The 24,452-nt window shown below is 37.2% G+C and overlaps 3 protein-coding genes across 3 annotated transcripts; 2 read left to right on the forward strand and 1 right to left on the reverse strand.

Annotated features, from left to right (window-relative positions):
* Nucleotides 1-1,966: 1,966 nt before the first annotated feature.
* Nucleotides 1,967-3,564, reverse strand: LOC113341765 (zinc finger BED domain-containing protein RICESLEEPER 3-like). Its single transcript, XM_026586519.1, has 4 exons — nt 3,415-3,564; nt 3,201-3,280; nt 2,872-3,086; nt 1,967-2,739 (listed from the first exon to the last, which is right to left on the reverse strand). The coding sequence occupies exons 1-4, from the start codon at nt 3,562-3,564 to the stop codon at nt 1,967-1,969; spliced, it is 1,218 nt and encodes a 405-aa protein (XP_026442304.1).
* A 7,376-nt stretch (nt 3,565-10,940) lies between these two features.
* LOC113341787 (DExH-box ATP-dependent RNA helicase DExH6-like) lies at nt 10,941-18,370 on the forward strand. The gene is made up of 14 exons (XM_026586531.1): nt 10,941-11,269; nt 11,430-11,520; nt 11,602-11,917; nt 12,001-12,075; nt 12,276-12,320; nt 12,946-13,036; nt 13,131-13,189; nt 13,869-14,021; nt 14,171-14,223; nt 14,647-14,680; nt 14,792-14,881; nt 14,966-15,973; nt 16,302-17,390; nt 17,657-18,370. Exons 1-14 carry the CDS (start codon nt 11,155-11,157, stop codon nt 18,077-18,079), a joined length of 3,642 nt encoding a protein of 1,213 aa, XP_026442316.1. The 5' UTR covers nt 10,941-11,154; the 3' UTR covers nt 18,080-18,370.
* A 799-nt stretch (nt 18,371-19,169) lies between these two features.
* On the forward strand, nt 19,170-20,188 carry LOC113341788 (germin-like protein subfamily 1 member 14). Its single transcript, XM_026586532.1, has 2 exons — nt 19,170-19,379; nt 19,513-20,188. Exons 1-2 carry the CDS (start codon nt 19,244-19,246, stop codon nt 20,067-20,069), a joined length of 693 nt encoding a protein of 230 aa, XP_026442317.1. The 5' UTR covers nt 19,170-19,243; the 3' UTR covers nt 20,070-20,188.
* The last annotated feature ends 4,264 nt before the right edge of the window (nt 20,189-24,452 follow it).

Below are 24,452 nucleotides of genomic sequence, written 5' to 3' on the forward strand. Positions count from 1 at the left end.
ATGGACTCTTGAGGCAGGGTCGAAAAGTAGCCAACTATCTCCCACGCGCCTGCGTGTACCAAAAAAAAAAAAAAAATCTCCCACCTGCATTCTGCTAGTTGTTATCAAAATATACCTTTACTTTTGTCAATGCACATGAAAGCAAAAATAACGAAATCTTCACCGTATTAACCAGACAAATCAATAATGATATAACAATGGTTGAAAAACAGAGGGAACTCAGGGAAGTATTCAAGCTAACAATAACCTAGCCAGTAATGAACATACCTCTCGAGATAACAATGTATGGTGTAATCCCTTAGTGCTCAGACAATCACTTAAAAAATTGATCAAAGCTCATACATTCCTGACATTTCAAATATTTACTAATCAAATTCTGCATCTTCACATAATTATAGAATCAAAATGAAAGCACAGTAATTAACAAACAGGAATAAAGGGTTGAAGTTTTTGGACTGTGGAATGGACGTAATTTCTGAGTTGGGGATGCCGTGATTTCTGAACCACAACATTCAATATAACGACAACTCACGAAAGCACCCACAAAAAGATAATACCATTACAGATAATAATCAAAGTTGAGAACCCCTTACCAGATGGGTAAACCCTTTTAAGGAAAGGGAAAATTGGGAATATGTCCTATTTTCACTAATTCGAATCCCATAACAGAAATAGTTAAGGGATATATCTCGGAGAGAGAAAAAAGCAGTTAAATTCTTAATATTCCACATATGCATTGGATCAATCATCACTTTTTTTCTTTCAGTTAAAAATAAATTTTGTCCTGTGAGATTCGATACCATTTCACCATACTACTGGTATACGATTAACATCCATGGTTTGATGGCCGCAGAAGTTCCTAGAGACGGTCGATAAAATTCAATAAAATGTTGTGCGTCGTCTGTCCAACTTATGTAATCTGAAAATCCAAATATTTTAGATTACGAAAATAGGTTTTATAAAAATCTTTTACCCTTTATTATATTCCCACTAGAAACACGGAGTTTATTGAAGTGATTACCATGCATCGTAAAGATGGTTATATCTGGAAAACCTTCATAGAAAATAGAGTTCTTCCTATCTGGTTGGTAAAAGTCTCTTCTCCCGTTCTCCGCGCCTAGGGCTGCAATGGGACGGGACGATATGGGGTTTTCTTAGCTCAGTACCTGTATCTCCTTATGACCGGTACCTGTACTTTGTACCTGCACGGTACGGTACGGGACATGTATCTATTTAACTCGGTACGGGACGGGACCGGTTATTTACCTGTAGCATATCTGCATACTGATTACTGCTTATGTAAAAAAAACAAGAAAGCAAAGCAAAAAATCTTGAAAGTTCTAAGTTTAAAAACTTTATCTATTAAGACTTAAGCGTCTTAAGACCTGAATTCATACATACTTTAAGAAAAATCTTTAAACATCTAAGTTCAACAACATCAAATGTTTAAGAGTTCAAGTTGAAAAAACAGAAAGCAAAGCAAAAAAAAACAGCATTTCGGCTTTGGAAATTGACCACTTTCATAAGTTCGGTGCGACAAAAAACAAATTCCATCTCCAAGCATCAAGCATCCAAGACATCTGACAGTTGAACCACACCCACGATGTCTGCAACAAAAATTTATATTTCAGTTTATGCATAAAAGGCATGAGTTGAAATCTAACAACAAGCACAGATAACCAGCAATCTCTGTTAAAGGACAATAATAAAAAAAATACATTGACATTCTAAGCTTTATCAGGTGTGAATGTGGGTCTTTGATTGTCAGCGAATAACATAAGGCATGGAGAGTAAGACTTAAAACCCAATGGTAATATTCTTGTTCAGAAAGAATAGGGAGTAATCAGCAAGGTATTATCGAACAAACACATGAATACCGAAATAGTAATCAAACAAAGAAAAGTTTATATTACCTTCCTCATCCTTGGAGTTATCATCTGGTACATAATCAGCTAAAAGATCAAGATCAATGGGTTTGCTTACCAGTTTGACAACAGAGCAAAGCCTCAACTGTCCTTGGAGATAAAGAACTTCTCCATGGACTAAGCACACGCTTTCCGGTGCTAAAATATGATTCAGAGGCAACCGAAGACACTGGCATGGCTAATATACCCTTTGCAATACATGAAAGTATCTTATACCTGCTACTGTTAGCCTGCCACCAAGCCACAATATCAAAACTAGACTTTCCTGTATTGTTCCCATCCGATTCAGACTCATCAAACACTTCAATTAAATACATATCCAACTTTGTTATTGTTTCCTCAGCAGCTGATTGGTTCTTCTTGTGCCTTTTCTTCCTTGACAGAAGAGTAGCAAGTCGACCACCATTTGGAGCAATAACTGAGTTCTCAACTACAACACTAGTAGATGAACTTGCCACCTCCTCATTAATTGAATGAAAAGACTTGTATTCTTCAAAGAGTATCTTAAAGCCCCTCTTGACCTGTCTCATAACTGTATTAACCCTAACAAGGTCTTGCTCATATAAACACTGAAGAGAAAATTCTAAACCCTTCTCCTTCTCTCTTGGGTCCAACAGTTGAGCGAAAAACAAGACAGAATTCATCTTTTCATAAGCACCCCAATAAAAATTGTACTTTCTAAACATAATATCAGCCGTACGAGCAATAAATGGATCATTAGTTGCATTATCTCTAAACTCAACTAACTGTTCATGGATGAGTACTACTTCCCACAAAAAAACAAGGAGTGGTAACAGTTGTGGAGGCAGAAAATCTAACAGTAGCATCAAAAAATTTCTTTAAGCACTTCAGAAGACCTCTAGCATATTTCCAATCCTCTTCATATGGAGCATGTTGACGAGGCTTTTGTTCTTGTTGTTAGTATTTTTCTTCCCCTTTTTATTACAATCATCCTCAACTTCCCCCTCATATTCAGAACTAGAGTAATCCTCAAAAACATTATCAATTTCCATGTCATAATTATCAGTATCAGGTAAAGCATCTTTCCTTGATTCTTCAAATATGTACTTCTGTCTAAAGTCCCTATCATGCTTTTCTAACCTTTTGAAAACCTTTTCATACTTTTCAGCAGCTTCTAACATTAAATAAGTACTATTCCATCTACTTTTCACATCCAAGAACAAACCTTGCTTATATTCAATCTTTTCTAATTCACAACAAATTTTAAACCTATTCAACCTAGCAGGAGATCTAGTTACATATTTGATAACTGACCTGATCCTACATATCGACTTATTGTAGAGTGTGACTTCATCTCTTGTCACAATGGCAAGAACATGAGCTGCACATCTGACCTGGTAAGAGTGAAGTGAACAAATCAGAAATGAAATGTACACATACATTGAATTAAACACATGCATTGAAAAGTTACAGAGTCACATGAAAATATTAGAATTTAGAAATGAACAAATCAGAAAAACTAACTTACGTGCAAATATTCGGCTCTAACTTGAGATGAAGTCCAACCAATCACACTTTTCTTCAAATATTCAATTGCCTTCGTATTAGCACTACCGTTGTCTAGAGTAACCCCAAACACATCCTCAAGACCCCAATCCAATAAACATCTTTCTAACATTTGGCCAATATCACTGCTTGTGTGACCTTCAATTTGACAAAACAAGATGATCCTCTTTTGTAACGTCTTGAACAATTCCGAACTTGTTTTCGTTTGTACCTCATGGTTAACTCTTTAAATCTCCCATGAGAGGCCTCCGCTATACTAGTTGCTTCATTGTCGTAGTGTCTATACCGGTTTGTCCATGCACGCACAAATTTTTCCTTGAACTTATCCAACCATTGAGTCCGAAAATACCAGACGGCAGTCGGATAAACTTCATTCCAACCGACAATAAACTTGTCCAAACTCTTTTCATACATGTACTCGGTAAGATACCAATAAACTTTCTCGCAATGTCTTAGAAATTCCAACCACTTTTTATGATTTTCCTCGTGTTCTTCGTCCACTCGCTCTTTGATCTTGCCTCTCACATCTTCTTCTTCTTCAGGTGATAGTTTGTTCTTGCGAACATCTTCCTCTAGTTGAACAATCATTCTCTTCTTGATATCCGCCTTTGTGGGTTCAAACAAGGCATGACAAGTTTTTATCACATTTTGACGTATATGGTATGTACATAGGAAATTTTGTGCATCCGGGAAGACGTCGGATACTGCGTTCGTTAATGCGTCATCTTGATCGGTTATGATGACCCTCGGAAGTTGATTTTCCCGAAAGAACCTTTTCAATTGTAGTAATGCCCAATGATAATTATAGTCCCTCTCTTTTTTCATTAAACACCAAGCCAATGTGAATGTTACCTTGTCCGATGTGTGCCCCATGATGTTGAACAACGGCATGTTGTATTTGTTTGTCTTGTAGGTACAATCTATCATAAGAACACCACAACATGTATGAGCCAATTGTGAAAGCAAAGGATGTGAAATGAATATTTGAAGGGGCTTGTTGTCCGGCCCTCTTTTAATGATACGCGTGTAGTTATGATCCCAAACTATCTTCTCAAATTCTTGCATAACGCTCCTCCCTTCCCATTCCACCCTTCTAATACTTGCTTGTGCGCTATAAGTTGTACTTAGAGAAGACACGTTCGTCTTATCCTTTTCCTTGAAGCCTCTGAGAATTTTTCTCGGTTTGAAAAATGCTTTGGTCAATCTCTTTACATCCTCCATTTCATTAGGTTTTAGCTTCGCAACTAGGGAATGACCAACAAAATCTTTCGGATCCCGGTGGTTATGACGGCCGAACGAAACCTCACAATCCCATTCATTGTTCTTGTCATTTAAATGGAATATAAGCTTAAAGGGGAAATTATCCTTCCTCGTATGAGTCTTGTATACCCTATTAGTCTTCTTTGGATATACATAATCCTTTCTCTTGTGGATGTTCTTCTCTTTGTATTTCCCACTTGTCTCGCAAACCATCTCAAAACAGCTTTTTGAACCTTGGGTATTTCTCACCAACACACACATGTTCAAGAGCAGTCTCTTTATCCCAAACAATTTCTTCCTTTGAATCTTTTATTCCCTACATAAGGACAACAATGGGAGATTATAAGGTTCGTTACAAGCAATCCATTAGTAATATTCAAGATACTAGGTGAAAATAAATCTTTGGTAACATACCGGAGGCATTTTATAGTATTCTGACGTATCCTGACCGAGCGGTTTTGCATTTTTTGGATCGAACGAAAATAAAATGTATTAGTTCCAAAAAAGAAAAATTTAATACTATGCCGGTATGCAGTTCCGGCATGCTCGATCACAGTCCCAGCATAGTCTAACTGCACCGGAACTGAAGACCAATTTTGAGATGCTTCCGGCATTCTCAATATATTAAAAGCAACTCCAGAAATAATGGTTCCGGAATGCTCTTAATCTAAGTGACCACGCCGTTAGGAGGTTCCGGCATAACACATACTTACTATACCATGCCGGTATTTGGCTTTGGAAAACACTCATTCATGTATGTTTTTTTGTAGGTACCGACATGGTGCGTTAAAAATTTTAACTGCGCCGGCATGTGTTCCGGCATTCTTGTTATCTATAGTTCCACACCGGTACAAAGTTCCGGCTTGAAACTATAGATAATTTTACATGCCGGTATTTAGCTTCGGAAGACACTACTTCCTGTATGTTTTTCATGCAGTACCGGCATGGTAACCTTAGAATTCAACCATGCCGGTAGGATATTCCGTAGAATATTCTCTGATAAGTAAAAAGTAACTTTTGTACCGGCATAGTAATTTGGTTGCGTACTATGCCGGTTTTAGTTTCAAAATGGGGGATATCAAGGTTCCGGCATGGTCGTAGTATGAATAATATGCCGGTATTTGTGGTTCCGGCATGGTATTCATACTTTGACCATGCCGGTACAGAGCTTTTACAACAGCAACAATTGTGGATTCAAAGAAAAAAATAAAATTTTCAACATGTTCGCAGCTTTACCTGAGTATTGGGAGTGCTTATATGTTGAGCTAGTTTACGCTCTTGGGTTGGTTCTTCACGAAACACTTCATGCTCATAAAATTCGTGTTCCAAAGGTGTTGGTTCCACAAAAACTTGCAATTGTGAGTTGTTGTCATTAGCTGAAGATTCAAGATAAGCTCCTTGTTGTAGTTGAGCTAAATATTCAGTAGCAACAATTTTCTCTTCACAATCATCTTCCATTTTCACCAAAAAAAAGTTCCCTCTCAAATATTTTTTCCCTCCTTCTACTCTCACCTCACTCACCTAAATTCAAATAAAAATACATACTAATCATTTAACAAATACTTAAGATTTTTCCTAGTTTTAATTGACCACTAAACCTGATTAGTGAGGGGTAGATTAGGAATTAAAAAAATAATTAGATAAGGGGTGACCCTGATTTGATATTTGGATCCAGTTTTTGACTTTTTCCTCTATTCCCAATTATTTTTTATATCCCCCAATCGCGTGTTCTTCAATAATTGTGGTGTTATAAAAATTGAGTAAATATATATTAAGAGAAAAAATAGTTGCTATAAAGGCCGTTGGAATACCACCTGTTAGGGTGTAAGGTAAGCCGCCAACGGCCAAAACCTATGTCTCTAACGTCCTTGGTTAAATTGTGCGGTCTAGGCTTTGTCACTCGCTTCTTGTGCCGCTGCCTATTATATTTCCCCGCAATGGAAAATCATGTTTTCCCATCCATCTGGAAGAACTAATTTTTCCTATTTGCACATCGACATAAGGGTTACTTTAATCCTCCAAATTTTAACTCGGTCTTTCGAGTATTTTCGAAAGATCCATAGCTCTGGGATATTTCAATTTAAACTGTGTTTAATGGGTCCTTGGCATATAAGAAATAAAATTAAGTTGAAAAGCTAAAAGTTAACTTAGAAATCAATTCCCAGTTTAAAAGAAAAAAACGATCATTTTTCTATTTCTAATTTTTTGAAAACTAATTTGACTCCAACCAAACTTTTATAGCCTGCTTGGGTATAAATCCTGAAATAACTTTTCGACTTCTAAAGTTAAAAAATAATGAATAAGTTTGGGTATAAAATTTTCAAAACAACTTCTCGAAGCAAAAATGTAAATGTCTTGTGAAGCAAAATATTTTTGTTTCCGATTCCTGTTTGTGATTTCTACTTTTAATATCCAAACGTACTGTGATACATGAATTTTCTAGGTTAAAAGAAAAAATGAAAAGCGAAAAATAGGGTATAAATTGGAAAGAATTATGAGTTGTTCCAGTTTATTACTTATCTCTCTTTTCAAATGTCAATCTCAGTGGTGAAGCAGTTGGAAAGAATTATGAGGCATTTTCTGTGGGGTTCTTCTAGTGTGAAGACTACGAGAAGTTGGGTTGGATGAAAATATGTGAGTTTGCCTAAAGAAGGTGGTGGAGTGGGTATAAAGAAGCTAAGGAAAATGAATCAGGCATTGCATGCCAAATGGATCTGGAGAGATGGGACTGAAAAGAAGGCATTGTGGAGGAAGATTGCGAACCAAAAATTTGGAGGAAACACAGAAGCATTTTATCCTAGTGACACTAATAAATTTGTGGGAAAAAGTTTATGGGTTGGTATTCTGAAAAGTAAAGCTCATGTAGAAGACAGTACAAACTTGCAGGTATTTGATAGATACATTTTTGTGTCTGATTTGTCTCGATTCTGTATATTGTTAGGGCTCATTTTTGTATTTATTATGGTGTTTTATTTATTTGTAGGTATTTTTGGCTAATAAACATTTTTGGAAAAAATTGGCTCGAGAAGTTGTCGGAAAGCACTAGGAGGACACTTGCTATTCGGATCCCCGGTTTAGATAAGGGGCACCCCCAGGACACCCCTTAAAGCAGCTACTAAAGGCACCCCTACTCTGGTTAGGGGGCATCCCTGTTCTTCCCTATTTGAACAGAAAATTAGCGGGAAATATTTGGCAGTTTTGGCAATCGTGATTTGGAGGAGTTTGAGGTCGATTAAACCTCTGATTTTCATAGGATAGACTCCTTATGGGTCTAGGAATCTGATATGGGTATTGAAATCGATTAGACTGGGCTCAATCAACGGATTTTTATCACAACAGAAAATATGGAAAGTCACGTGTGTGGCCTGTTTTAGGGAATTTTAGAGAGATTAAAGTGTTGTAAACCTTCCCAAAGATTTGTATCTATCTAAGGAAGAGTTTAGAATAAAAAGGAAAGCTCAAAAACGCGTAGAAATTCTAAAACAAGAAATTGTCGCAACTTTGCCGTGAAGAGAAGGAAAGAGATTTTGAAAGATTTGGGAGAGATTTAATCGGTATTTTTGATATAAATAGATTGCTTGGGTCATATAGAAGGGGTGTCGAGAGTTTGGGGACTGGAGGAGAGCCAGAGAAGAAGAAATCAGAGTTTTATCGAACTTTGTTTCTGCTGCTGCTGCTGCTGAAGAGGAAGAACACGAAGAACATTGACGCACAAGCAACTGTCGCAGAAAACTGTCGTTGTTCAACAACAGAAGATAAGTAACGTTTATATACAACAGTAATCATTGTTGCTCTTTGTACCAGAGATCTGTAACACTTATACACTGTTGCAAATCAGCTGCTTTACACCTTTCACTCTTTTAATCAACTTTTGAGCAACAAACATGTATTTTGAGCAAGTGATTAATATGAGGAGCTAAACCCCATTGCTGAGGCGATAGAGGAAGCTATTTTCCAACAAAAAGTGGTATATTCTTATTTATTTATTTATCGCAATTATTTTTATGATTGTTTTGCCTTGAGTGAAAATTGTTTGAATGATTCTTGTTAAGCAATTGTTATTTTTTTTGATAGAGCATGCTTGGACCTAGGTTTTTGATGTTCTATGCTTCATATTTACACTTGTTATTTTGAGAATCTACTTGTTGCAATAGTTTAGAATCAAATTGAACGAAAAAAATTGCATGAATATAAATATTGGATTAAATCACTTTGAATTTGGAAAATAGTGGAATCTTAGCCTTAGTGTTCTTTTAATATTGATATCAACTTTAATTGAGTTTGCTATAATTTTTAGTGAGTTTTCTATTTTAATATTAAAATTTAAGTCTAATTAATATCCTTCAGAAGTCTGAGAATCGAACCACTTTTACCACTATCTACAAATCACATCAGTTAACAGTGGAAATAAGATTCTTTTATGGCAGGACAAATGGGAAAATGGGTATGCTTTAAAAATTCTTTTTGCTACATTATACAAAATCAATAGGATGAAAACAACTACTATTAAGGAGTGTATCTCAGAAGATGGGGGTTGGAATTTGGGTGTTTGTAGAGTTTTGAATGATGCTGAAGTGGATGCAGTGGCACAATTGATGACAGTTTTTCCTATCATTGATTCAGAGCTTGAGGATAAAAGAGTATGGCAATATGGTGATAAATTCTCTGTTGCAGGTTATTATTCTTCACTTGAGAATGAGGGTTTAATTTCTTTCCCACATAAAAGTCTTTGGAATCCTAAGATTCCACAAAAAGTGATTTTCTTTGTTTGAAGTTTGTGCTACAATGCTGCTCCAACAATGGATACTTTGAGGAATTCTTTTCTATTGAAAGGGTGTTTGCTTTGCAAGAAGAGTGCAGAATCTAATCAACACATCTTCCTTCATTGTGAAACTACAACTGCCATATGGAATCACTTTCTGAAAGGTTATAACCTGCAATGGGTGTTCCAAGGTCAGTTATACAGACTTTATGGGAGTGGAATATGAAGAAAGGGAGTAATTTGTCAATTAGAAGGAAGGTTTGAGATTTAATCCCTTTTGTTATTTGGTGGACAGTCTGGGTGGAGAGAAATGGTAGGCATTTCGATGGTACTTATAATGATTTGCTTCTAATCATTGAGAAGGTGAAGATTCAGATTTTCAATTGGTGTGTGGGTATAAATGTTTTTGAGGGAATTTCTTTAAACCAAGTGATTAACAATTAGGAGGGGGTTTTAGGGCCTGTGTAGTGTTTTTATTTTTTACTTTTGCTTGTTTTTACAACAAGTTCTGGTACGGTGTCTCTATTCGTGAGCACACTTTGTAACCTGTAGCTTCCCAGTTCCCACCATCTTGGTGGCTAAGCTATTTTTTCTAAATACATTTGCCTTTTGAGTCAAAAAAAAAAAAAAAAAAGAAAGAAAAAAAAAAAAGGTAGTAAAAGTGAATATTCCCTTTCTCCTTAGAGCAACTGCAGTGGTGCGACCAAAACCAAAGACCAAAGACTAAAAAAAAAGATCAAAATTTGGGTTTAATCCGTCGTGTGGCGTAGAAGGAGAAGAGTAAATTTGGTCGCGCGTTGATATAAAGTTCGCCTGGACATCGAGCGTTGGTAAAGATAACGCCTGAAATGGGGCGTTTGTAAAGATTACGCCTGAAATCAGGCGTTAATAAAGATTACGCTCCGAGGAATTCAAACAGAAAATAAAAAATAAAAAATAAATAAATAAATAATGGGGCGGAGGTATAAAGCCCGCCCCATGTGATGGTGGTCTTAATTATAAGCTTGGGGCGTAATGTATATCAACGCCCACTAAAGGCGTTAAGTTTATCCCCGCCTGGTAGTCAGGCGTAATGTATATCAACGCCCAGTGGGGCGTACATTTAACCTCCGCCCGTTCCAGGCGAATTCTTTATGAACGCCCCTACATCAGGCGTTAACTTTACAAACGCTCAATGAATTGCGGACATTATATCAACGCCCGTTGTGTAGGCGGACATTATATAAACTCCCGACTATATTTGAGTTTGGTCTTGGTCGCAGACCAAATTTGGTCTGATTTTTAATCTTTGATCAAATTTTGATCGATAGTCCGTCCCACTACGCCTATACACTGGACCTAATATTTGGGTTTGGTCGTCCATTGTGGACGCTATTAGCATCTCAATTAACCCTTTATGGGAACTGGGAAAACAAGTTTGTTGCGTCACTTAAAAAGAGAACATCTGTTTGCCGACCAGACCATCACCTGCTCAGTCCAAAAACAATCCAACGCTCATAAAACCAAACCATTTCCCCTAAACACGAACACAGAAAACTCAATTTCATAGCTCGCAGCACCAGAAGAAGAAGTAGCTGCTGCACCTTCAGCACCGCCGCTTCGCCCTCGCCCTCCTCAGTGCTCTCTATTCTCGTTCTCAGTTGTTCTTGTTGACTCCTCCTAGTGGTTTCTACCTTCAGAATGTCTGGGCGGAGGAAGAAGTTTAGTAATTATAAAATCCCTAATATCAATGAAGCCACACGTATTCGTATTACTCAAGCTCTTGAAGATTTCACCCACTCTGATGATTCCCCAGGTACTATTTTTACTCACTCTAGGGTTTTTCAAATTTTTTTTATTTCTGGGAGCTTTGAAAGATTCAAAATTGAAAGAAAATGCTTAGTCTTGAACAAAAAAAAAAATCAAATTTTTTGACCTAATTTTGAGAAATTTTGGCCTTTTTTATGTGATTGCAGTACTTACATTCGATGCCGGTATGACGAATTTCGAAAGGGCGGAAGTTCATAAATTATGTAGGAAATATGGGTTAAAATCTAAAAGTTCAGGGTGAGTTGAAAGAAAAGAATGGAAATTTATCTCATTTTTGTGAATTTTTTGGTGTTCTTTTACTGATATTGAGTTGAATAGGGTTGCGGAAACTCGGCAAGTATCGGTGTATAAACCGACGGGTGGGAAGGAGGGAATGTTTAGCAAGAAGGGAAAGAAAAACATTAGCTTGGAATTTTCGGATGAGTCGAAAGCTTATTTAAGGGATTTATTTTCAAGATATCCTCCTAAAGAGGATGAATTGAACTCTGTTCAACCTATGAAGCATAATGCAAGTGCTGATAATAGATTTAGGAAGAATGACGATTCTTTGTGTAGACCGTCTATGGATAAAGCTAAATTTGAAGAGAAGGTGAAAGCAGCTTTTGAATTGAAAAACCATCCGAAACATAAGCAGGTTTGTGTAGACGGGGTTTACTTTCTGGTTTGTATAGTTTTTTGGTGATTGTGATTACTGAAATTTTGTTTTGGGTTGTGTAGATACAGGAAGCGAGGTCTAAACTTCCAATTGCGGTTTTCCAGGAGAGCATTGTGTCTACTGTAGAGTCTAACCAGGTTTATATATCTTTTGCATTGTTCTCTTCAACCTTTGTTGCGTTGCAAGTTGCTCATAAATGCTTAATTGGTTGAGATTTGCATGCGTTTAATCTCTGTGTGAATTATTCCGCAAGTGCAACAAGCATGCTTGGTATTTGCATTTTGTGATACGACTTCGTTTAGTTTTCTTAAATTTGTCTGTTTATGTTTCAAATCAGGTTGTGCTCATATCCGGTGAGACAGGGTGCGGAAAAACCACACAGGTTAGCAAGTCTTAGCTTTACTACTACAAATGCGTTGTTCTCGGTCACATGTATCTTTGGGTTGACTCTGTTCAGCATGGTTTTTATGAAGTCACTCTATTTAATAGCAGAGCCTATGGACTAGTTCTTTATCAAGTCTAGAAACATTTTGCACTATCTTGACACCTGTGCAGTTTTGGTCTTAGTGATGTGTGCAGAACCTATTTTCTAGTTTTGAATATAATGCAGTTAGCTTGCTGCAGTTCTGTATTTTCATCTTCAGGTTGTCCAACCTCTTTTTGGCAATCAGAGAAACACGTTTAAGCAATAACATTCCGAGAATGTGATTTAAAAATTGCAGCCATGCTATATACCATGTATTTGTTATGTTTCATAAGTGTATTGATTTAATGGGTTACCAATATGTTGTTATGAATTGATGTCAACTCTTGTAGCCTAGATCAGTTCATGCCTGTGGCTTACTTTTTGCCATAAGCTTATCTTGATAATTATTATTGTACAATAGATCCAAAAATATGAGACCTGGATTAGAAGCTTGGAAGTATACTGATAGAGTAGCATATCAACTTTCAAATATTTTTTCTAAATTTGTATTTGATTATGTTTCTCGATGATACTCATCCAGGTCCCACAATATTTATTGGACTACATGTGGGGTAAGGGCGAGCAGTGTAAAATTCTGTGTACTCAACCTCGACGTATATCAGCCATATCAGGTGCTAATTTGATCATTTAAGACTCATTTATGGTTCCCTTTCCTTCTCATCTTCTTTAATGTCTTATCTACTAATCTTGCGTTCTTAATTGTAGTTGCTGAGAGAATCTCTTGGGAAAGAGGGGAAAATGTAGGGGAGACTGCTGGTTACAAGGTGCCTTTTTTTTTTTCCTTTCTTTCTTGTTTAATTGATAATGGGCTTTTTCTTTGGCACTTCTTTGGCACTAGGATAGAGTGGTGCTACAACCTTCGATAGAGATCGATTCACCGTTGATGCCTTCTTAGGATCTTGGTCAATCCCTTTGTATCTGAGTTTGCTTCCTTAATTGACAAGAATGTCTTACAAGAACGGGTGGGACTCCTCCCCCGACCTTAAAGAGACGGGGCATGCAACCCGTCGTTTGGAATATTTGTGACACTCCTTTCCTGATGTCTGTCCCATGTTGTCTCTCTTTGGAGTAGGCTCATGGTACGGGGTTCTGTGGAAAATCACCAAACGCAACACATGGATTTAGTTGGATGCCCACCTGACACTTTAGTTTGCGGGTGTGATACATTCATTTCTTATTTGTACCGGTGATTTGCTACACTAACACGTCATCCTAATTTTATGTGTCAATATAGCTCTTTCTAGAAGCCTATACAAATATTTGTTACACCAGCACAATCTCCAAGCATTTAGCTTATCTGGCAGGAACACTGATATTGCTTGTGAACATGGGTGTTATTTGGCAGATATATGTACATGCCGAATCTCCTTTTTAGATGTCACTATTGAACTTTTGTGGTGTGTTTAATTCTTCTTATTGACTCCATTGTTTGTTTCATTTCAGATACGGATGGAGACTAAAGGAGGGAAGAATTCATCTGTTATGTTTTGCACAAACGGCATTCTTTTGAGGGTGCTGGTTGAGAGAGGTAATGGTACGGGAGCTAAGAATCAAAACTGGAAGAGTAGGGTTTCCGAATTTACTCACATTGTTGTGGTAATTACTCTCTTAAATGACTGTTGTGTCTTACTCTTAATGATATCCAATTTGACTAATTTTTTTGATGTAAGTGTCTTCTTTCTGTTTGCTCTTTGCTCTATATATCTTGACTTTGATGTTCTGTCTGCCGGACGGCCCCTTTGTAGGATGAAATACATGAAAGGGATCACCATTCTGATTTTATTCTGACGATTCTAAGGTACTTAGCATGTTATGTGTATAATATTTTTACCGTATTTCACTGTCATGGAATTGTATTAGGAGCTTGATGTACATTTTTGTGACTATAACCATTCTCAGTGTGTTCCCAAACTCATGAATTGCGGAACCATTAGTGATTAGTGTTTTAGCCTATAGCTTGTCTAATATTAGGCATAGATCTACGACTATATGTGTGTCTGGGAAATTTTGGTTTCTCTGTTCCAGCATCTTTTTGTTTTGTATGTCATCTCCTCCATTGATTTTAGAAGCCGACTGGGCACGTGTTTTTGGTCAATGCCTGTAGGAATTGGAAATAGGATAAGGTTAATGATTGTTAAATCTTTCATTCTGATCGTTAATTTTTGTACTTGGTTCTGGATTTCTTACTGTTTTGTCATTGTTGTCTTACTTTTCATTGCAGAGACTTGCTCCCTTCTTGTCCTCACTTGCGCCTGGTCAGTACTTATGTTACACTGTTAAACTTGCTGTTGTTTTATCTTTTAAAGTAATCTTTTTAGCACTGTCAAATCCTAATAATAGCTCCTACAATCTTTATGAGTCAACAGATACTTATGAGTGCAACTCTCGATGCTGAACGGTTTTCACAATACTTCGGGGGCTGCCCAGTTGTCAGTGTACCTGGTTTTACATATCCGGTAATAAAAAAGCACCCCTTTCTCTTGCTATTCCAGGTTTCTACTTGTGTTGTCTTTTTAATCTGTATCCTTTGTCGATTTCAGGTCAGAACTTTCTATTTGGAGGACGTTCTTTCTATAATAAAACCAGTAGAGGGGAATCATCTTGATCCAGGTTCAACTGCTGGAGGCATGCGAGATTCTGAGGTACGAGAGGATCATAAAGCTGCACTTGATGAAGCAATTGACTTGGCATGGTCTAGTGATGAGTTTGATCCTCTCCTAGAACTACTGCTTTCTACTGAGGCTACTCCGAGATTGTATAATTATCAACACACTTTGACTGGAGCCTCACCATTAATGGTTTTTGCTGGGAAAGGTAGAACTAGTGATGTTTGCACGCTCCTCTCATTTGGTGTGGATTGCAATCTACGCGCCAAAGATGGAACTACAGCTTTGGAATGGGCCGAGAGGGCAAACCAGGGGGAAGTTGCTGAAATAATCAAGCAACATATGAGTAATGTCCTTGCAAAATCAGCAGGAGAACAGGAGTTGCTTGAGAAGTATTATTCCAATATCAATCCAGATTTTGTCGACATTGTTCTTGTGCAGCGTTTGTTAAAGAAAATTTGTTCTGATTCTGAAGAAGGTGCTATCCTTGTATTTGTTCCAGGATGGGATGATATCAATAAAATTCGAGCCGACTTACTTTCTTCTCCATTTTTCAAGGATAGTTCCAAATTTATAATATTATCGCTTCACTCTATGATTCCATCTTCTGAACAGAAGAAGGTTTTCCAGCATCCACCTAAAGGTTCACGCAAGATTATTCTCTCGACCAACATTGCTGAGACTGCTATTACGATTGACGATGTAGTTTATGTTATAGACAGTGGCAGGATGAAAGAGAAAAATTATGATCCTTACAATAATGTCTCTACACTCCAGTCCTCGTGGGTTTCGAAGGCTAGTGCCAGGCAGCGGGAGGGGCGTGCAGGGCGTTGTCGTCCAGGAATTTGTTACCATCTCTACTCGAGGACTCGAGCCTCATCTTTGATAGAGTTCCAAGTTCCAGAAATCAAAAGGATGCCAATTGAGGAACTCTGTTTGAAGGTAATGACTATCTGTCTTGCGTATGGACCAGTTACTATAAGTTAATAATTCCTTAAATTTACTTTGAAGAGGAAACTTGCAGATGTTTCTTCACCGATTTTTATCGGGTTATACTTTTGAAAGTTCGTAAGGAGACCTAGATAACGATTCAATTTTTCGTATTCGCATCAAGTATTTACATTTAGTTGCTTAATGTGGAATTGGAGTTAACCAGTAGACCATAAACATGCAAGTCGGTTTATTATACCTTTTCAAGTGTTTAGAAACTTTATAGACAGCAGGAAAGACAATCTTTGTTGTTTATCAGATCTTTTTGGTATATTGGCAGGTGAAGATGATTGATCCAAATTGCAGTATATCAGACTTTTTACAAAAGACTTTGGACCCTCCAGTTTATGAGAGCGTACGCAATGCAATTGTGGCTCTTCAACAAATAGGAGCCTTGACAGCTGATGACAATCTTACCGACCTTGGGCAAAAACTCGGCTCTCTGCCAGTGCATCCAACAACGAGCAGGATGCTCTTTTTTGCCATATTGATGAGCTGCCTTGATCCAGCTCTGACTCTAGCATGTGCGACCGAGTACAGGGATCCATTTGTTCTGCCAATAGACCCTTTTGAAAAGCAAAAAGCCTTGGAAGCTAAAGCAAAGTTTTCATCTTTATATGGTGGGGTAAGTGATCACCTGATGACCGTTGCAGCATATGAGTGTTGGGAACATGCAAGAAACAAGGGTCAAGAACGTCAGTTCTGTTCTCAGTATTATATCTCCTCAAACACCATGAATATGCTGTCTAACTTGCGTAAGCAGCTTATCAAGGAGCTGATGCAGAATGGGTTTATTTCAGAGGATATATCTATATATAGCCAGAATGCGCGTGAGCCTGGTGTACTTCATGCAGTTCTTGTGGCAGCAATGTATCCTATGGTTGGAAAATTAATCCGACAAACTAGAGGTGGAACCAAAACTAGGGCGGTGACTGCAAGTGGTAATAACTTTTCATTGCTCACTCATCCTTATAATATCAAATCACTCAACAAGCAGAAGTCTCAAATATTGCTCGTATATGATGATATTACCCGTGGTGATCGAGGTATGTATGTAAGGGACTGTACTGTTGTGGGTCCATACCCATTGTTGTTACTTGGAACAGAGATGGTTGTTGCACCGTCAACAGCTGATAGTTATGAGGATGATGAGGATAGTAGTGAAGAAGAAGAGAACAGTGATGCGTCAGGAAGTGATGAGGAGACGAACGTTACAGTTGCACAAAAACGTGCTGAGCGGATCATGGCCTCCCCTGAAAATGCAGTTTCTGTTGTTATTGACCGTTGGCTTACTTTTGAGTCCACAGCTATTGATGTTGCTCAGATTTACTGCTTGAGGGAGCGACTGAAGGCAGCAATCCTTTTTAAAGTAAGTTCTTACCCTCTGTTCACGTGAGGTGTTGCCTTTTTATGGGGAGTGTTAATAATATGTAGAGATCACTGTGAAGTTAAGAGCAACTCAGAAAATTGATATTGCAGTTCACTCCTTTTTTATCAAGTCTCTTTGATCGATCTGTTAACTTATTTTGACTTTGTTTGTGGCATGATGCTATTGCTCTCCATCGTTATCACTGTTCCATCTGCTCTGTGCTGTGGTTCTACATATTTAAAGATTTTCTTCTGTGTTTTTTACAGGTGAAATACCCACAAAAAGATCTTCCTGCAGATCTCAAGTCTTCTGTTGATGCAATAGCTTCTATCCTTTCTCATGACGGCTTATCAGGGATTCCTGAATCCTTGAGAGGTCCCATAAAGTCATCTAATCCAGAGGAAGGTCAACCAGACGATAGCAGCAGTTCCTCAGACAATTATCTGAAATTTCTGTGGAACTATAGTGCTGATTCCCACAATCAAAGCCAGTTATTTCAAGGTGGTGATAGTGGTGGACGAGGTAGACAGGGTTTCTTCGCAAATAGTCGTGGACGAGGTAGAAGGGGTGGTTCCTTTGCTAATGGTCGTGGACGCGGTAGACAGGGTTTCATTGCTAATAACAAATTTGCTCTTAAACGACATGGTGGTGGTGGTGGTGATGGTGTGACTAATCAAGAAAAACGATAAAGCCACTTCAATGTGTTTTGATGCCACAGCGTAAGCAAGTTCGATGCAGCTAAGCTAAGCCAATTGTGATGTAGGCAGTTTTTTTGTTTTTTGTAAAAGGTTTAGGTTTTTATTGATCAAGAAAAAAGAAGATATTACAAATACACCTGGACCCAAAAACCAGGTAAGTTACAACAGCCTCTGTATAATTACTAGCAATCAGTTCTTCCCTGTTAGTAATTAATGTAAGATTTTGCCAGTGAACTCCACTGATAAATGAATCTTTTCACCTCGATGATGATATTCTGTTCATCCCCATATTTTTTCACTCTGTTGATTTTTTCACCCAAGGTGTGACCAGAGTACTGTTTTTGGCTGAATAGGCAAAATTTTGCTGTCTAGCTGCAAATTGGTACGAGTTTTATCTTATAGGCCCATTTTTTTTCTTGATCACTAAAGAATTTAGTGCCGTTGAGTTTCGAGCTTAGGTCACTGCTACCATCACCACCGGTTAATGACTTTACCACTGCAGTATAGATGTTTGCATTAGGCTCCCAAGTTCCATTTTTGACCAAAGCATCAGCAACCCATCGGATATACTTTTAGACTGATTCTCTTTTAGAAAAAGATCTTAATTCTATTGAAGAACAAAAGAAAATCACCTTCAATATCCTATAATTTCTGGACAACGATGACAAAATCTCAGTTCACTATTGCTAATGGGAATTAGCAAAACTTGCTTGTCCTATTTCTCACTAGACACTGTTCGATGTACATTCTCAACATATCCGCGGCCGGTGTAATATTTGAGTTGGAGTAGATATGGGTGTTTGTCGAATGGGTCACGCTTCGCATTACTTAGGTGGATGCACAATTAAGTTAATTTGGTCATTGTTTAAAGATATATATATAATAAGAGACTAATATGTCACTTGGCAAAATGGCCATACCATAAACCAAACAAACTAGTGAACTCATACGTAGAATGGTTTAGTGGATGAAGCAATATTCAAAAAGTAAAACACATGTTCCTAATTAGTCTTGTGTTGATTCATTCATACAAAATGTACATCACTATTTTGATGATTTTCCTCTATAAATAGAGATTTTTTCATTCACAAAATTCACAAATCTAGTTAAGTACATTAAACAAGTTTTGGTTGCTTTCTACCACCAAGATACAAAATGAAAAATATCATTAGTTATCTCTTTCTTAGTGAAGTTCTTGTGTTCTTGGCTTTGTTTTCTTCTTTCGTGGTGGCTTCTGATCCTGGTCCGGTCCAAGACTTCTGCGTTGCTCTCGCTAACGCTAATGATGGGGGTAAACTTCTATACTTAATTACTATTTTTTCTTAACTACTGAGGTTATTTAGTTAGTTTTCTATGTTTCGAACGTTATATATTAACAAGGATAAAAAAGTACCCACCTAATTCAATCTATGTGCACAATGCAGTTTTCGTCAATGGTCTGTTTTGCAAAGATCCCAACCTTGCTACAGCCAACGATTTCTTCCTCTCGGGATTAAACATACCAGGGTATACAGATAATCAAGTGGGGTCGAATGTTACACAAGCTAATGTAGCCCAAATTCCTGGACTTAACACCCTCGGAATTTCCATGGCTCGTATAGACTTTGCACCATACGGTCTGAACGCACCACACACACATCCAAGAGCCACAGAGATCTTGGTAGTGATGGAAGGTACACTGTATGTTGGATTTGTCACATCAAACATTGGCAATGTGAACAAACTCTTTACTAAGGTCCTTAACAAAGGTGATGTCTTTGTATTTCCCGTTGGCCTTATACACTTCCAATTCAACGTGGGGAGGACAAATGCGGTGGCATTTGCAGCTCTTAGCAGCCAAAACCCTGGTACTATCACAATCGGTAAAGCTGTTTTCGGATCAACACCCCCTATCAATGATGATGTTCTTGCCAAAGCGTTTCGAATTGACAATAGATTGGTTGATATTATCCAGTCACGATTTCAGATGCCGGGCTACTAAAAAGATTTGATACTTAATAATTCATGAAACTCGAAGGAAACAATATTAATATATGTACTTACTGTTGTTCACTAGAACCATAAATAAAAAGTAAGGAATTGATGATTTTTTTTTTTGAAGCATGATATTTATTGGACTATTATCGGACCATTACAAGAGGGTTAATACCGGAAGATTCAAAAACAAAAATTACAATAACATGATAGAGAAGCAAAATATGAGAATCAATCTCAGGATTAGGCTTGCATCGTGGATAGGTGTTGCAAATGGAGGGGTGGAGTTGGACGAGGTTGTCAAGGGTCCATAGGCCTTTGACGAATGCTTTCCACAAAAAAAAACTGTACTGTTGATGGACATGTCTGAGTCCATAGAAACTTGGATGTTGGTGATGGGTGTCGATGCAGGTGATCCGAGATAATAAACAATCTGACTTCTTGTTCTCCAACATTAGTCATATTTTCAACTTGAGTTTATAGCCGAGAATGTGCTGGAGGTAGTATTCAATCTTCTGATTCCGAGGATTTAGTAAAAGCTAATAGTTCTATTACAATTGATACTAGACTAAAACCAGAAAAAAACAGAGATACAACTAATAAGCTACTAACAAACTACTACTGCTAAGTAGTTACTAAGTTATTAAACTGAAAAAAGCAGCGAAAGGAAATACATACCCGACCTATACTTTTTTTTTTTTGGATCAAACTCGACCTAGAGTTGAACTATGATGAAAGGTAAAGTACACTTGAACTATGCTGAGAGGTAAAGTACAAAGAAACTGACAGAAAATAACAACAAAAGGTGATTGATTCATCGGCCCATTTGCATATCAAAAAATTGGGTTTGTGCTTGTTGTTGTGATATATAAAGTAGACATGGTGTTGCAATACATTCATTGGTTTTCTACTAGTTCAAAAGTTATGCACCAATACTAACAATTATCCAAACTTGAGATAAGTGAAATTGGGAGGCTGCATGCTGAAATGCCAATCTATCTAAGGATGGGAGATGGAATGCTTTGGCTGCGAATCTCGAAATAAGGTGCATAAACTGTAAAATGATGAGCATGAAAGACAATGATGCTAGATTGATGTTTCAAAGGTTGAGGTGCAACAATGTTATCCCAGAGACTAGAAAACATAAACCCCATTAAAAAACTTCCAAAGAACCTACACTAGATCAGAAAAAACACCTACCAAGAAAGGACCAATTAAAAGATACAAGGCATTGTGATTAAAACAAAATTAAATTAAAGGAAACCACCAACACAACTAATCAAGTAAGACTGAACTTAATCTGATGGTGAGACATACATGCCTTTCAACAATCAAACAAGAAAATTAGGAGAAAATAGGACACAAACAGGGTGTTTCACTAGCCCAATAAAACTAAGTAAAAATTCAAACACAAAAGCTAAGATTGATTAGAACCTAAACCAAAGGAAAAACAGGGCATTGAAAATCAAGTTTTAAAGAAATAAAAATGAGATTTTTGGTTCAGTCTGATATATGTACGCAAAGTTTAAAGAAAACATCAATAAATATCAGTTGTTTCTGGACATAACATGGCAAAACTAAAGCTTAATGATTATATATAGCATCAAGGTATGAGATTAACCGAATATGGATAGAAGCCACAATTAAATCTTGGACTTCTTTAATCAGGAGATTAAGAGGTTATGGATCTGAAAGGGTACCTCTCAAAATCAGATATGAAACCTATGCGGGGTAGGTTATTGAAGAATACTCAAGCCTTGGAATCTCCGACGAAATCTAAAACCCCTAAAACAGCAGAAAAATTAGATCTTTAAGAATGAAGGAGGTATTGCAAAATCGGCAAGCAGGCAACCCAATTGAATTCAAAGAACCGACGAATCGAGGATTTAGTCGATGGGCTAAATCCATGGCGGTTGATTTAGGGTTTTGATGGGGAAGATGAGTTATGGTTTAGGTTTTTGAATTTCTTTCTCTGATTTCTTTTCAACACAAATCTAATATATATCAAAACTAATATATGTGGATTAGTACTGGTACTGCTCAGATCTGAGAAGATCTAAGCAGTTAAGCTTGTCGGAAAAAGTTTTCTCCCCTGCCGGAAATCGCCTGTCTAGAGGAGAAAAGAAAGAGAAAAACAAAATTCTTTTGCTAGGTCTTTTGATTGTTTTGTTGATGATTTTTTTTGTTTCCGCTTCCTAATAATATACTGCATTTATATTAAAGTACCTAGTTACGAGGGAGGGTTCATGAACAATCTCATTTGGATACTACCTTACAAGCTTTGCGCCAAATTTTCCTCAAAGTCAGGCAACAATGAATTTGAAGCAAATAATTCGGTGATACATTCTTCATATGATCATGAAAATCGGCAATTCTACAAAAGATGAGCTCAATTTGATCGAAGAATTTTGTTTGTGTTTGTATAACTTGATTTTCTCATCACGTGGTGATTACTAGGTTAAATATGAATTCACCCAAAAAATAGATGCACCTAAGTGCATAATGTATATTGTAACAGAAAATATGTTTTGGCAATATATAGATACACCTGAATCTCTTTATAGTTCATCCATATAGAACCCTTTTTATCTCCATCTCCTACCTGCCAGATTATCACTTCCTTGATGATTTTTAAATCATTCCAATGTCTATTCCAGAACTAGGAGCAATTACTTTTTTGTTGAGTGATGATTAGAGAGGAAACATTTCTCAAGTATTTCATTTCTAGGATTTCAGACCACAAAGCTTTCGGGTGTTTTATCATTCTCCATGCTAGCTTGTATAACCTAGTTTGGTATTGTTTTGAATTTTACAAAAGCGCTTTTCTGTTGTGCTGTGTGCTGTGCGTTGCTGTGCTTTAAAAATAAAGTAGTCAGACGTTTGGTAAACTATACTAATATATAAAGTGTTGTGGAATCAAATTGTAAATTCTGTTTAGTAAATTATCATGTTGAAGTGCTTATGATGTGGCTAATGACGAAAACAGACATGCTTAATTTTTTAATAAATTACGTCTATTAATAATAAAATATTTTTTTTTATTTTGAATAATATTTAAATAAAGATGAAAAATAATAATAATTCTTAATCATATTTGAATTTAACTTTATTTTCAATGTTTACCTTTCAATACCTAATGAGACAAAACCCAAGACATTTTGAAATAAAAGAAGCCACCCCTTAACCTTGTATTTTCTAAATGGCTAATCGTCCTTGTTTAATTAACACTAAAAATTCTGATTAGATTAATCAATTGAGTTTAGATTAAAATTTTTAAAATGAGAATTCAGTAGATTAAACCTTTTATATGTCTTATGAGTTAGGTTTCGATCAAAAAATTTAGTTTTGAAAATATGAAAGGTCGGCAAGGTCCAGGTTTGAATAAGGTGCCGACCAAGATCCGCTGGCTTGGACGACGTTTGAATAGGATGCCGACTAAGTATAGACGGCATGGTCCTCCGATGAATAACACGCCAACCATTTTTAGGACGGAAGGGTCTTTGAATGACGAATGTGCCGACTATCTTGGGCCAGCAATCTTACGGTCGGCATGTAAATATTTCCTACCACGCCGGCTATCATATAGTCGGCATGCACATAATTTAAAACACTGTCGGTTGGCCTATAGTCGTCATGCTAATGATTTCTAACATTACTGCCCTGTAGTTTATACCCAACTGAAAACAGAATATGTGTAATTCACTTTATTCATGCAATTTTTGTTACTACATTGATTGAAACATAAAATCTAACTCCTTGTCGACGGAAAAACGAATGCACTTAGCATGTGCATCAAGCCTTTGAAACCCTAGGAGACCCTAGTGGACGAGTTATAGTCTTGTGAGGGTTTACATAGAGATCTACCCACAAAACCTACACTAAAACCATCAATCTTCATTGGAGGAATCCCATTCATCTCCGGCCTGCATGAAGTCCGGGGCATAATCCGGGATTTTGGAGACCATGAATTCATATCTTGGATCGAATGCGAATGCTTCCCCCTTTTCTTCCAAGTAGCGCGCTTTGACAACTTCATGTTACAAAAACAAAACACAAACTTACTTTGTTAATGATGTTTAGTAGGAAGACCAAACAACATGGATCACGTAAAATAAACCACAAACATACTTACAAATTGTTTAGTGGATAAATTGAAGTTCGTAGCGTTGAAAATCCGGGGTTGGAGAGCTAAAAAAGCGATTATAGCTTTTTCGATGACTAGGTTCCTATCATGGACTTGTTGAACACTTCTTCCATTAGGATTCCCAAACTTTTGCCTAAATTTGTTGTGTACCCTAGCCCAAAAGGTTAAGGCATCCAGCCTTGTGGAGGACCCGTGTCTAACCCGCGTTTCCGCGTACCACGCCTTGGTGATTGCCAAATCTTCATT

The sequence above is a fragment of the Papaver somniferum genome, unplaced genomic scaffold, assembly GCF_003573695.1.
Source record: "Papaver somniferum cultivar HN1 unplaced genomic scaffold, ASM357369v1 unplaced-scaffold_31, whole genome shotgun sequence".
In the NCBI taxonomy this organism is placed as follows: domain Eukaryota; kingdom Viridiplantae; phylum Streptophyta; class Magnoliopsida; order Ranunculales; family Papaveraceae; genus Papaver; species Papaver somniferum.